The 11,774-nt window shown below is 41.4% G+C and overlaps 1 protein-coding gene across 1 annotated transcript in view; it reads left to right on the forward strand.

Moving 5' to 3' along the window:
• The window catches only part of MAP3K4 (mitogen-activated protein kinase kinase kinase 4), a 63,817-nt gene extending 52,690 nt beyond the window's left edge, over positions 1-11,127 (forward strand). Inside the window, 6 exon segments of the mRNA XM_010184690.1 lie at positions 1,503-1,619; positions 3,038-3,197; positions 8,471-8,593; positions 9,146-9,252; positions 9,438-9,617; positions 10,588-11,127. Of these exon segments, the coding sequence (XP_010182992.1) occupies positions 1,503-1,619; positions 3,038-3,197; positions 8,471-8,593; positions 9,146-9,252; positions 9,438-9,617; positions 10,588-10,608 (708 nt within the window). The 3' untranslated portion in view covers positions 10,609-11,127.
• The last annotated feature ends 647 nt before the right edge of the window (positions 11,128-11,774 follow it).

Raw genomic sequence — 11,774 nt, forward strand, 5'->3', positions numbered from 1 at the left:
TACAGCACCTTGTTTTTTAAAATATTTGTATTGTTTAGTTTCATTGCATTTCTGCATCTTCAGACAACTGTGAGCATCAACTGTCCCAACAGTTACCACACCAGCCCTTTAATGCTGTTACATTTTATGAGCAAGTTCTTCCGCACACACAATTCGTATGTGAGCCCAAGGTGTGGAAAAGCAAGACTGGGCTTGCGCTAAACTTCTTGTACCAAATTAATTCACTGAATGACCAATACCAACACTTGAAATTTTGTTGCTGTGGGTTCTTTCATCCCGATGAAGTAACATTTTTTTCCCCCACCAATGGCACTCTCTGGAATCCTGAGTTGCTTTCTAGATGCAGGTGGTTTTTAGATTGCCATGTATGTTTGTTAGCAGAAGTTCAAATAAGTTAATTGGACCTTGTTTGACAGACACTTCGCTAGTGGGCTAAATATACAGCATGCTGCCTCTTCCTGTACTGTATTTTTAACTTCCAGAATTATTTCACCAAAAAAATTCCCTGCCTACCCACTGTGGGCTTAAATGTAAACTGTTTGCAACTTCCAAATGGAAAGATTTTTTGGTTTGCCTTAAGAGCACCCTGGGAGAGGATTTCTTTCTTTATTTTTAAACCCCTGCCCCCATGATACATAGCATTGCAACTTTGAAGTGTTAGGAAATACATAAAATACTTGAATATCATTTGTCACCTTTTTGTAATCTCCATGTATTTAATTTTAACACTGTCTGAGTACAAACTGTATCCTGGAAGTGTTTTACATACCAAAACAATCATAACACCTTAGCAACCAAAGGTAAAATACGTGCATTTATTTCTCTAGCAGCTGTCCTGTGCTTAATTAGTGAAGTTTCTGCTTTCTAACAATATGGTACAAGTAGCATCTTCCATAATGTGCTCTGGATTTTGCTTATCTTTCTGTGAACAGTAGCTTTAAATCAGTTTTTTAGAGGACTTGATAATTTTTTCTTCTGTTAAAAAACCCATCATGGGATATGGTAGGAGAGCTGACATAAACCTGTTTCTTTCATCAAAACCTTTATGATTGTATTTGTTCTGTGCCAAACCTTTTCCTTGCAGCTGCCTCATTCTTAATTGGAAATACCCCTCAAAGAAATCCCTTAGGGCCTCTGTTGATGAAGTACCTGTCAACTGCTCTTTCGTGAATGACAACTTTCACTGATCTTACCTTCAGATTCTCTTGTGCTGTGTCTGTCTACCAAGTTTGGGCTAGAAGGCAAACTCAGAAGACACATATGTGCACACGTGTTTATACATTTAAGTTGCAGCATTTTGCTCTTACAAAGTTTGTAAATCATTCTATTCTTACGTAATTTTCAAAAAACAGTTGTGTATTCTTTTTTGATTAATTTTTTGCTAGCTATTTGCTTGGTTTGCATTTAGGTTGTCTTGTTTTTTGATTTGCTTGGTTTGGTTTTCTTTTTTGTTCCTTAGTAATTTGAAATAGTGGCAAAATAATGAAAAATCTTTCTCGCAGATAAGATTTCAACCTAATGATCACAAAACCATCAAAGAAACAGCTGATGAACTGAAGATTTTTGAAGGCATCAAACACCCTAACCTTGTTCGTTATTTTGGTGTGGAGCTCCATAGGGTAAGAAAACATAAATTACTGGGGCTTTTTTATAAGGCAGAGAGAAAATTTTTAGGAAGCTTTGGATCATTGGAGGTTTTACTTGAGAACATTCTAGTTTAGCTTAATTGTTCGGGTATCTCTGGGAATTGCAGTGTGTCTTCTTTCCTCTGAATGTTGAGGTCTCTGAAACGTGGTTTGGAGATATTTTTTTGAACTAGTACATAAACAGAGAAGGTTCATAGTAGGTGAATAGAACGAGTAACACTGGAGCTATTCTGTCCTGCTACTCTGTTTAACTGCTCTAAAAGCAAGCTATATCATATCTATTGGTAACTTTGGCATGTAGATAAAGACTAGACAGCCTAAAACCCTTCACTATTATCAGCAAAGGTTGTACCAACATGTTGCTGATTCCTAGAAAATTTTGTGCTGGCATTTAAATTTTGATGCCAGGGAGGTATCTTAAGGAAACATATCTTCAGAAAGAAAAATGAGTTTTCTTGCTTGAGCAGCAGAACCAATGAAGCCTGGTTTTCCTATGGAGTTGGTTTCCAGAGTTCCCTGCTGCCATACCCTACGTTTTATTACTCTCTGCTTCCCACCTCCCCCCTGCAGGGACCAGGACGCCTGGTCTCTGGTTGGCAAGCGGTGGTTTTGACTGATTTTCCCAGTATGAATGGGTTCATTTGCTGGCCCATTGCTGGTTTAGAATGAGACAAAGGCTGCTTTCTGTCTGCATTTCTCTGCCTTGGGACACAACTTTGGGTATCTCACCACTGGGTCATTGGTTTCTCAGACTAGTTCTAGGAACTTAGTGTCTTTGCCATGTTTTTGTCTGAATTAAGTCTGGCTGAAATTGTCTGGGCTTGGACACGGAGAAGGGGAACAGGACCCTAACTTTTCCTTAAAGTGAGCTAGGGCTGGCATGCTTGTTCAAGCCACAGAGAACAATAAAGACCTTGCCCTCCCCAAGCAATAAACACATGATATTGCAGAAACTGGGAGATAGAGACAAAAAAAAGCCCAAAACGTCATTTTACGTTTTTTCTAAATATGCGAAGGATCTTTTTGTATTTCTGTGTAACATACTTACAAGATTTCCAAAGTGCTTTTTGATTGATGCCAAAGTAGCGTATTTTATACCACAAAAAGTATCAGTTACATACAAATGGTGCAGATACAGATGTAGCAGATTTTCCATAGCTGTGCTAGAATGTATTGGGTTGAAGAATGCCCAAGAGAATGGAGTTCTGAGGAGATGATTTATAAGATATTCCATGGTAAGAGGTACTTCCATTAAAACATTACATGGTACTTCCATTACTCTTTTCATAAACAAGGAAGGACTGAGGGAAAACTTGATCCTAATTCAGTGTTTAAAAAAAATGCATGAAAAAAATTGAAACCAATCAAATCTGGTTTGGTTCCCGCAACAGGAAGAAATGTACATCTTCATGGAGTACTGTGATGAGGGCACTCTGGAGGAGGTATCAAAACTGGGCCTTCAAGAGCACGTCATTAGGCTCTACTCAAAGCAGATCACGACTGCTATCAATGTACTGCACGAGCATGGTATTGTTCATCGAGACATTAAAGGTAATGTTAACCAAAAAGGCAATGTTGTTGTTTCAGTGTTGTAGATGAGGGCTGGGGGGAGGGATGTGGGACATATTTGTAGATTTAGTGCACATTATCTATAAAGCCATTAAGTGTATAAAGTCTTCCACTCATTTTCTGATTTTTCAAGTTACTGGCTAGTTACATGCTCCTTGTTAAGTGCAGAACATAAAAAATGTTCGCAGTTGGCATTGCAAACTCATAAATTCTGCCCATGATTTATACAGTTTCTGTAGAGGTGGTTGGGGATTCATCCAAACTCAAAATGTGGTCCTTGTATTTTTAGCACTAGCGTACTGGGTTATGTAATGCTGTTTTCCTTCTCATCTGTGCAAGGAACGGTGGTGTTTTCTGGGAGCTGACGAGCAGTGTACAGTGCTAGAGTTGGTCATTGCAGCTTCTCCTTGTGATTCCCGTCTCTCAGAAGAGTTTTAGGATTTCAGACAAAACGTAGTAATAAAAGCCTTGTTAAAAGAAGATAAAGGGATTGGTAAAATTACTTACCTACTGGGGGTTTTTGCCATACATTTATCTACTCATGCCTGGCTCTCAGCATTTGCGTACAAAATGAGCAGTCTAGAACTATAATAGCTGAAGGGGGGTTGTTTTTGGCATTTGCTTAAGGCACCCAGTGTCAAGTCCACATTTCACATTCATTTTTCTTTTCTACACCTTCCAAGAACATCCTCCATGCCCAGTTATCTTGTTTTTGTTAGTCTGGCATATTTTACTCACCTGTGGCAGAAACGTAGCAGAAGGCAGGGGAAGCAATGCACACATTTTGTGACAAGGCAGTGCAACCCAACGATGCTGGGTTTCTATGTCCCTCTTGCTCACAGGGTTTTGAATCACCGCAGCAGTGTAGGAGGTTCCCAGTTGCTCTTGGTCCTTTGGCCTCGTGCTTCTCATTTGGGAAAAGAACTATCTACGATCCAGAGGCCTCCCACCCAGGTAGGCCACTCTTGAGTTAGTTTTGGCTTTTTTTTTTCCTAGAAAACACTTTCCCTCACTCCCATTCCCCAGCAATCTTGCCTTTTCTGGTTCTCCTTCCTGACCAAAGGTTTCTCTCCAGTTGTGGACTTCCCTCCGTGCCTTTCACAGTGTCCTCCTTGCCCTTTCCTTGATCGTTCCATATCCAGGTTCTGCTTAACTGGGTTGCGTTCTCCTGGAAGCTCGTTGTGATCATAATCCAAGGCTGGTTCACAGGGATTTCTTTTCGTGCTGCTCTGTCATTTGCTGGTTTCTGGATGTTTCCAAATAGGCCTTCCTCTCATCCGGGAAATGCAGTGAGGTGAGAAGACCTGTTCAGCAGAACTGTAATGCTACGTTATACGAGGGCATTTCTGTTGCAACAGGTTCCTCATACCAAACGTTGGGGTGTTCCTTGAGAATAACAGCAGCTATGAACATAGCATCACCACAGACATAGCCATGTGTAGACCTTCCTGAAACTTAACACAGAGTATGAAGACAGACCACAGAGGGTGTTTTTAAAAGGATGCCTTATACTACATTGGAAGTGTCTCACTGTCTCCTTTTACGCTAACATTGCATCCCCAAGTTTTCAGGCTAACAGCAGTAAAGAAAACTGGTTTTACTTTTAGCTCTTATGTAGTCAGTTACTCTTATTTTTCTGATAGGGAAGAATGATAATACATCATTCAGGCTGTTAAAACTGCGTACTTGTGGAAATCTTGCTGTCAGATCCCACTAGATCTCTCATGGCCAGTTTGCTAAACATCTCTGTGGATCTGTTTCTCTCAGCAGCACATAACCAATTCTTAGCGTAATTGTTTTTACCTGTTTCACCAGTTGGTGTCTGCAAGCACCTTGAGCTGAAAAATTGAGTCTTTTAGTTATTAGTGTCCACTTGTGCCACCGTTGTCTTTCAGATGCTATTATGGCACCCAGTTCTGTGAGCATAAAGGATGAAGCAAGATGCAGCTGCCTTGAATCATTTTTCAACCTGTGGTTGTGAGAGCAAACTGAGGGTAGTGTTGGCTGGTTGTTGGCTGCACTGGCTTTTATTGGTCTGCATCAATGTGTAAAGTAGTTGGTGCTAGTACATAGCAGGTGATTAAGTCCTTTTGGGATGTTTTTTTAATCTGGTTCTGGGTATTGGGTTTTAACCATTGTGGCTAAGCCCAGATTCCTCAGTTTTATTTGCTTCACTTTTTGCAGGGAAGCTCCTCTGCTCAGTGGTTGAGAATGATGGAGTATTTAATGCTGAAGGGATCCTGTGGACATCTCTGGTTGAGCCCTCTGTTCAGAACAGGTCCAACCTCAGTATCAGATCCAGTGTCAAATTAGACCAGATTGCTCAGATACTCGTATCTCCAGGGATGGAGATTCCCTTTTCTCTGGGCCCCATCCCAATGACTGACTTATTCCCATTGTGAAAAACTTTTTCATGATACCTCCTGGAATTTGCAGAGGTTGCTGTTTGTGTCCATCGTCCCATATCCTGTCACAGTGTGCCTTTGAGGAAGAAGTCTGTTTCCATCTTCTTGGTATCCTCCTATTACACAGCTGAAAACAGAAATAAATCCCCCACACACACTCCCCCCATCATCCCTTCTTCAGGCTAAACAAACCGACCTCTGCCTCTCCTTGTCCATTGTGTTCACCAGCTCTTTGACTGTTCTGATGCCCCTCTGCTGGTTTTTTTGCTGGGTTTTCTCTAGCAAGGGTACGGCTTTTGACATTTGCTCTTTGTTTGCAGTCTGCCCAGGAGGTCTCGTGGTATAAATGGCAGCAGGGCTGTGCAGAACTTGCCTCTGCCAAGTACATCCAATGACGATACTTTTGGTAGTGTGTGTGTGTGAGGAGAGAAGGAACAGATGGGTGTGTTGTGCCTTTTTGCTGTTTTATCCATGGTCTGTGGTGTTATTTTGCTTATTAACCATGCAGATACGGTAGGAATTTTGTTACATTCCCAGTCACGTGAACTGTCAAAGGTAAAAAGGATCAGTCATCCTCGAAGCACTGCCCTTGTGTCTCCTGCTCTCTTACTCGCATCCTGCTGGGTTCTGTGCAGGTTTCATCTAACAAGATGCCCCTTTTTAAAGACTCCTTGTAGAGCTTGGTGTTGTCTGAAACAGAGATTCTCACAGTAACATCTATGCTAAATTGTCACTACTTTGGTTTTTTTTTAAGGGACAAATTTTTGTTTGAAAGGCCTTGTAAGCAGGTTCTGAACTTTATTAAACTAAACTATCTCAATAGCTTTAAATTCAGTCAGAAGAGAGATAGTTGCACTGCAGCTCTGCCAGTTTCCACCCACCACACTACTCAGAAACCACTCTGTAGCCTTCTGTGAAATCTGCATTTTGCTTTCTTGAAGAACAGGAACAGAGAGTTTCCAAAACATCCTTGTTAAAGTGTTCACTAGTGATGGCCATTTTTCCTAAGCTCTTTGTGCATGCTAAGTGCACCTGCTTCCTCTATGACAAGTAATTGCTTGAAAATCATCAGAAAAGCAAAGCTGTGGGCAGTAGTTCAAAGGAAAAACTTGCTGATAGAGTAGCTGTTACTCTTCTAATGCATTGCCCATCCTTAGTGTCCCATCGAGCTGCCTCCCTGTGCTGCTTTGGTGTGTTTCTGGATCAAGGAGCTGAGGGTTGGTCTACCCAGCTCAATTAGACATGCCTGCGATTGCAGGGTGACTCTGGACATGTGTGTCCCTCTGATGGCAAACTGTGGGACCCAGCCAAAAAAATCTCATCTTGAGCATGAGCAGGCACCTGAATGCCAGAAGCAGAAAACTTGTGGACACGATGTGCAGATGAGTTGTATTCACTGAAAGTTAATTCTTCTCTCAGAACTTGTAAAAGGCTTGCAGTAATTACAGGTTGGGATTTATTTCTGTTAATGATTTCTCTCCCTCTTTTATAGTGCAGTTCTATGCACCACTTCTTGGACTAAATAAATCTTGCTTTAGTTATCAAGCATTCTCATGGTAGCTAAGAGAAGCCCTTTGAGAAATGGGCAGGGTTCAGGCATCATTGACCTGCACTGCCTTTTTTTGACTTGAGCTTTTTGAGGATTCTTTCTATTTTCTATGAATATCTTGGCAATGCCCAACCAACCAAACTGAAAAAGTAATTAACTAAGAGAACATACCACACAGGAGGAGCAGCCAAGAATTTCTGCACTGGTCTCTGTTAAAGGTGGAACAAAAGTGAGGAACTTTTGAAAGTTGTATTCAGATGAGCCATTTTTGAAAGAATCTTCCATGTGACAGGGGAAAAGTCTGTGTGTAACAACGTCCCCCACATTTGACTACTCCTAATGTAGACATACAGTTTTGTTCTGTGCAAACCATTGATCTTTCCTGCCGAGGGATCACGGCTCAAGCTGTATTTCTGCCAGATGACTCTTGCAGCCTGTTTGTGGTTTCATTGTGACACTTGCAGAATCCTGTATAGTGGGCTCCTTCTGCTCTGCCTGTTTTCTGTTGGCTCTCAACGTGTGTTTTGGCAGGATGTTGAACAGAAGAAAATCAGTGGTTAGCGAAACCACTTGCCTTCCTTTGCAGTCTTGTGTAGAGCAAGGGATTCGAAGCCAACTGCACATTCCCCTTGGAGATTTTTATCTGTGCTGGGGAAATCTTTTCTAGTGTAAGCTGACAGTTTAAGCCAGCTATTGTAACAGTAGCCCTCCTCCAGAAATTCTTTGTGAAGTAGAGCACCATCAGCGTGGGTATTTGGTAATACATGTAATAAGATGCTGTTAGCTCCATTTTTGCAAGTCAGCCGTGACAGCACAGCTGTATGATACCATCTGTCTTGACTCAGCAGAAGTGAGAAGATGGATAGCGAGAGGTGCACAGCAGCGGCCTCTGCCAGGAAGATCCTTCATGACGGGTGTTTTTCCCAGTGTTTTTCCCAGCTCACAAGGATAAGCACTGGAATTCATAAACTCCTGGAGGAGTATTTTCTCATAACGAGCATATGGAAAGCTGATGAGTTTGCCTGCCGTACTGCTTTGTGTTTTGAACGCTTCTCGTTGTCAGCTTCTAGTGCACTTAGTGTTAACACAAACCCACCAAAAATCCCATTGGCTAATAGGAATGTACCCACTGGGGGACATCTCCAATGCTGTCGTATTTCAGCTTTAATTCACAGGTAAAAATCTAAGTGATAATTCTGCTATTATCAACTGTGTAACTTTCAGGAGTATATTGGGAAGCCCTCATTCCTCAATTCAGCACTAGTTTAACAAGTGTTACTGTTTTTTGTTGTGTTTCCTAGGAGCCAACATCTTTCTTACCTCATCTGGACTGATTAAACTGGGAGACTTTGGCTGCTCAGTGAAGCTGAAGAACAACACCCAGACAATGCCTGGAGAAGTGAACAGTACTTTGGGGACTGCAGGTAAGAAAAGTGTGTGCTAGGCAGATACTTGTCTAGGTACCATAAGAGAAGATAACCCTGCCAAAAGTCTGAGCTGGAGTAACATGGTGTGTTTCAGGGAAACTTGTGTTTTACCTTAGCTGTCGAGATGCGCTTTACATCCAGAAGCTAAAGCAATCAGTGAAGATGCAACTGAAAGATAAAATTGTATTTGTCTGGTAACTATAAAGATGCTTGTGTTTGTGTTCTCTGGGGTTGTATTTTTCTCTGCAGCCTCACTGAAGCAGTACTGTTTTTAGTGAAGAGCTGCGTAATCTATTTTTAAAAAATGAAAATAACTGAAAGTATATACTGTACCAGCACTTTCACTGTCACTTTTCGAACTGACAGACAGTTGTGATGCAAATGTACCAAAGAACAAGAAGTCAGCAAATGACAAAACTTAGCGAGAAATGCTGGGTGCTAACTTGTTACAGGTAGATTAAAAAGCATTTAGTGTGCCCAGTTAATCACCTAATGTATACTGCTCCTTGTGCCGTGTGAACTGATGACATCGTATGTGGTGTTTCCCAGCGTACATGGCTCCAGAAGTAATTACCAGAGCTAAAGGAGAAGGGCACGGACGTGCAGCAGACATCTGGAGCCTGGGCTGTGTTGTTATCGAGATGGTCACCGGCAAGGTAGGGGTGCAAACTGATCTTAGCCATTTCTCTGGAATTCTGGTCCCACTCCCAGCACTTTTTCACACTTCAGGCTGCAAGTACTGGGGTGGTTTTTAATTTCCTGGGGTACAAAAATACATGCTCTGTTGAATAGCAAGTTACTCACTAAGCCTTGCACTTACCAACGCTGTTACCTGTTGCAGAGGCCTTGGCACGAGTACGAGCACAACTTCCAGATCATGTATAAAGTGGGGATGGGTCATAAGCCTCCTATTCCTGACAAAGTGAGCCCAGAAGGAAAAGACTTCCTTTGCCACTGCCTGGAAAGTGACCCAAAGATGAGGTGGACGGCCAGCCAGCTCCTCGATCATCCTTTTGTCAAGGTTTGTCTCATGGCTTTGGCTTCGGCTTCAAAGACTATCGCTGGGAATCAGAAACAGATTTTAGCTGGCTTCATCATTTGCAGCTGTGCCGCAGGGCTTTGTGTCACAGTGGGAGGCTGATACCAAGTTGATGCAGGGTTTGGCAACTCTTCAGAAGCACGTGTGATGTTGCATGTTGCTAGCAAACATTTGCCTAAAAGAAGCTGGTGTGCACCACACAATAAACTACTGCTCTTTTGAGGTGCATTATCTTTACATGAAAGAGACTTGTCAGACTTCAACTCAGTGGTAGGTAATTGCATCTGACCGGCTATGTGCCCAAAACTTAAGAAGTCTGTATGCATGGGCTTCTGTAATACAGAGATAAGTGTTCCCTTCCATAAAAAGTGAAGCAAGCACATGCTTGAGAACTCTGCCATCCTTCAGTGCAAGGGTATGCTTTTCTTATAAGGTTATATTTAAAGTTAAGCTCATATTGAATGATTATCTGGCAGTTGGCATAACAATCTGCTGTTTGTGCATGAACTTTGGTTTAATTCCTTGCTTAAGAACAGGCAAATATTCACAGCTAGAAGTTTAGGTGTATTAGTAACTTCTTCTTTTTTTGAAGAAGTAGGAGCACAGTAGGTTACTGAATTCTGTCCCATTTTCCAGCAAAAAGTTATTCACTTTGGTATTCTGGTTCAATAACTGTGTTTGGGATCGTCATTCCCACCCCCCCGTCAGTGCAACTGTAGCCAGATCCCATCCATCGCAGAACGCTGCTTTTGGCATGCAGGAGTTGCATGGTGACAGTGGGAACACCAGTGTTACCATATAAATGGTTGTAATTCATGATCTAACAAGGCAGAAAGAAGAAAGCTTCAAAGATATTTAATGAAGTTGCTAAAGAAATTAATAATCATCTGTATCATCTTCTTGCTGCAACAGGAACACAACCTGAATTCATTGCCTTCTGTCCCCTTCACAGGTTTGCACAGATGAAGAATGAAGTAATTCAATCTCTGGCCTTTTTTATTCTGACAAGATACCTTCTAATCACTACTGTATGTAATATTTACATAAAGACTGTGCTGAGAAACAGTATAAAAGTTGAAGACTGCACAAGTGACGAGCGTCACTTTCTCTGCTGCTCCTGTGTGTTGTACTTGGCACATGTTGCTCATGTGACGGTGTCTGCAAGTTGGAAGAAGCTGCATGTTTCAGTGAAAGTGCCATTACTACTGTATATGGACCATACCCTTTTTGTTCTTTCTCCCGTTTCTCATTTGATTGAGAACTGTAATGTTAATATGTAGTATTTTTGAACTCTCTAGGTTCAGAAAAATGCTGTAGTGTTATCAGGCGTTATGGACCTTGTTTTTTAATCTGTTTGTTGAGTGCACTGACTGTGAACTTTTACTGGGTTTTTTGTTTATTTGTTTTTGGCAAGCTTCAGATTTGTTATGCACAAGGCTGATTAATGAAATTTTAAAAGAAGTTTTTTCTCAATAAATGGTTTATTTTAGGAGTTGTTGGTGAAGGGGTTTTCTTCTGGAAGTGAATCTGTGGTGCTGTGTCACATTTTAACCTATTTTTTCCAACATTGTTTAAGATCGCTAAGCTAACCTAACTGGAATAAGCTGCTCTTACATTGCAGTAGTCAATGTTTGGTCAAGTTCAAGACTTGTAACAAGTGGTAACAGACTTGAGTTCTTCTGCTTTATCCTCTCCTGAGGAAGTAAAGTGATGTGCAGTTCCTGACGCTACCTACCGTATAAGGGGTAGAGTCATGGTCTGAAATTAACTTTCCTCTTGAATGTGAGTACTGCAGACAGGGAATGGGCTGTATGGCATTTCTGTGGCCACGAGGAGAATCAGGTAAAATTATTCTTGTGTTCTGTTGGGCAAAAACAAGAACTTACTGTTACGAACTTTTAAAAACTTTTGAATGTTTGGCTTTATTCTAAAGTCCTGTTTTTCTTCTTAATCCCCAAATCTGTGGTTTTATCTTTTTTTGTGGGTTATCTTTTAGCAGCTGGGTGAGCTGTTGAGAAGGTATCTCAAAATCTGACAGTTAAATATAGAAAAGCACAAGCCTCCCTGTGCAGGTCACCAGTGCAGTGTATATAGGCTCGGAAAAAAAATATGATGCTGAATTTAAACAAAGACTTTCCC

Source organism: Mesitornis unicolor, unplaced genomic scaffold, assembly GCF_000695765.1.
Source record: "Mesitornis unicolor isolate BGI_N332 unplaced genomic scaffold, ASM69576v1 scaffold15375, whole genome shotgun sequence".
NCBI classification, from domain to species: Eukaryota; Metazoa; Chordata; class Aves; order Mesitornithiformes; family Mesitornithidae; genus Mesitornis; species Mesitornis unicolor.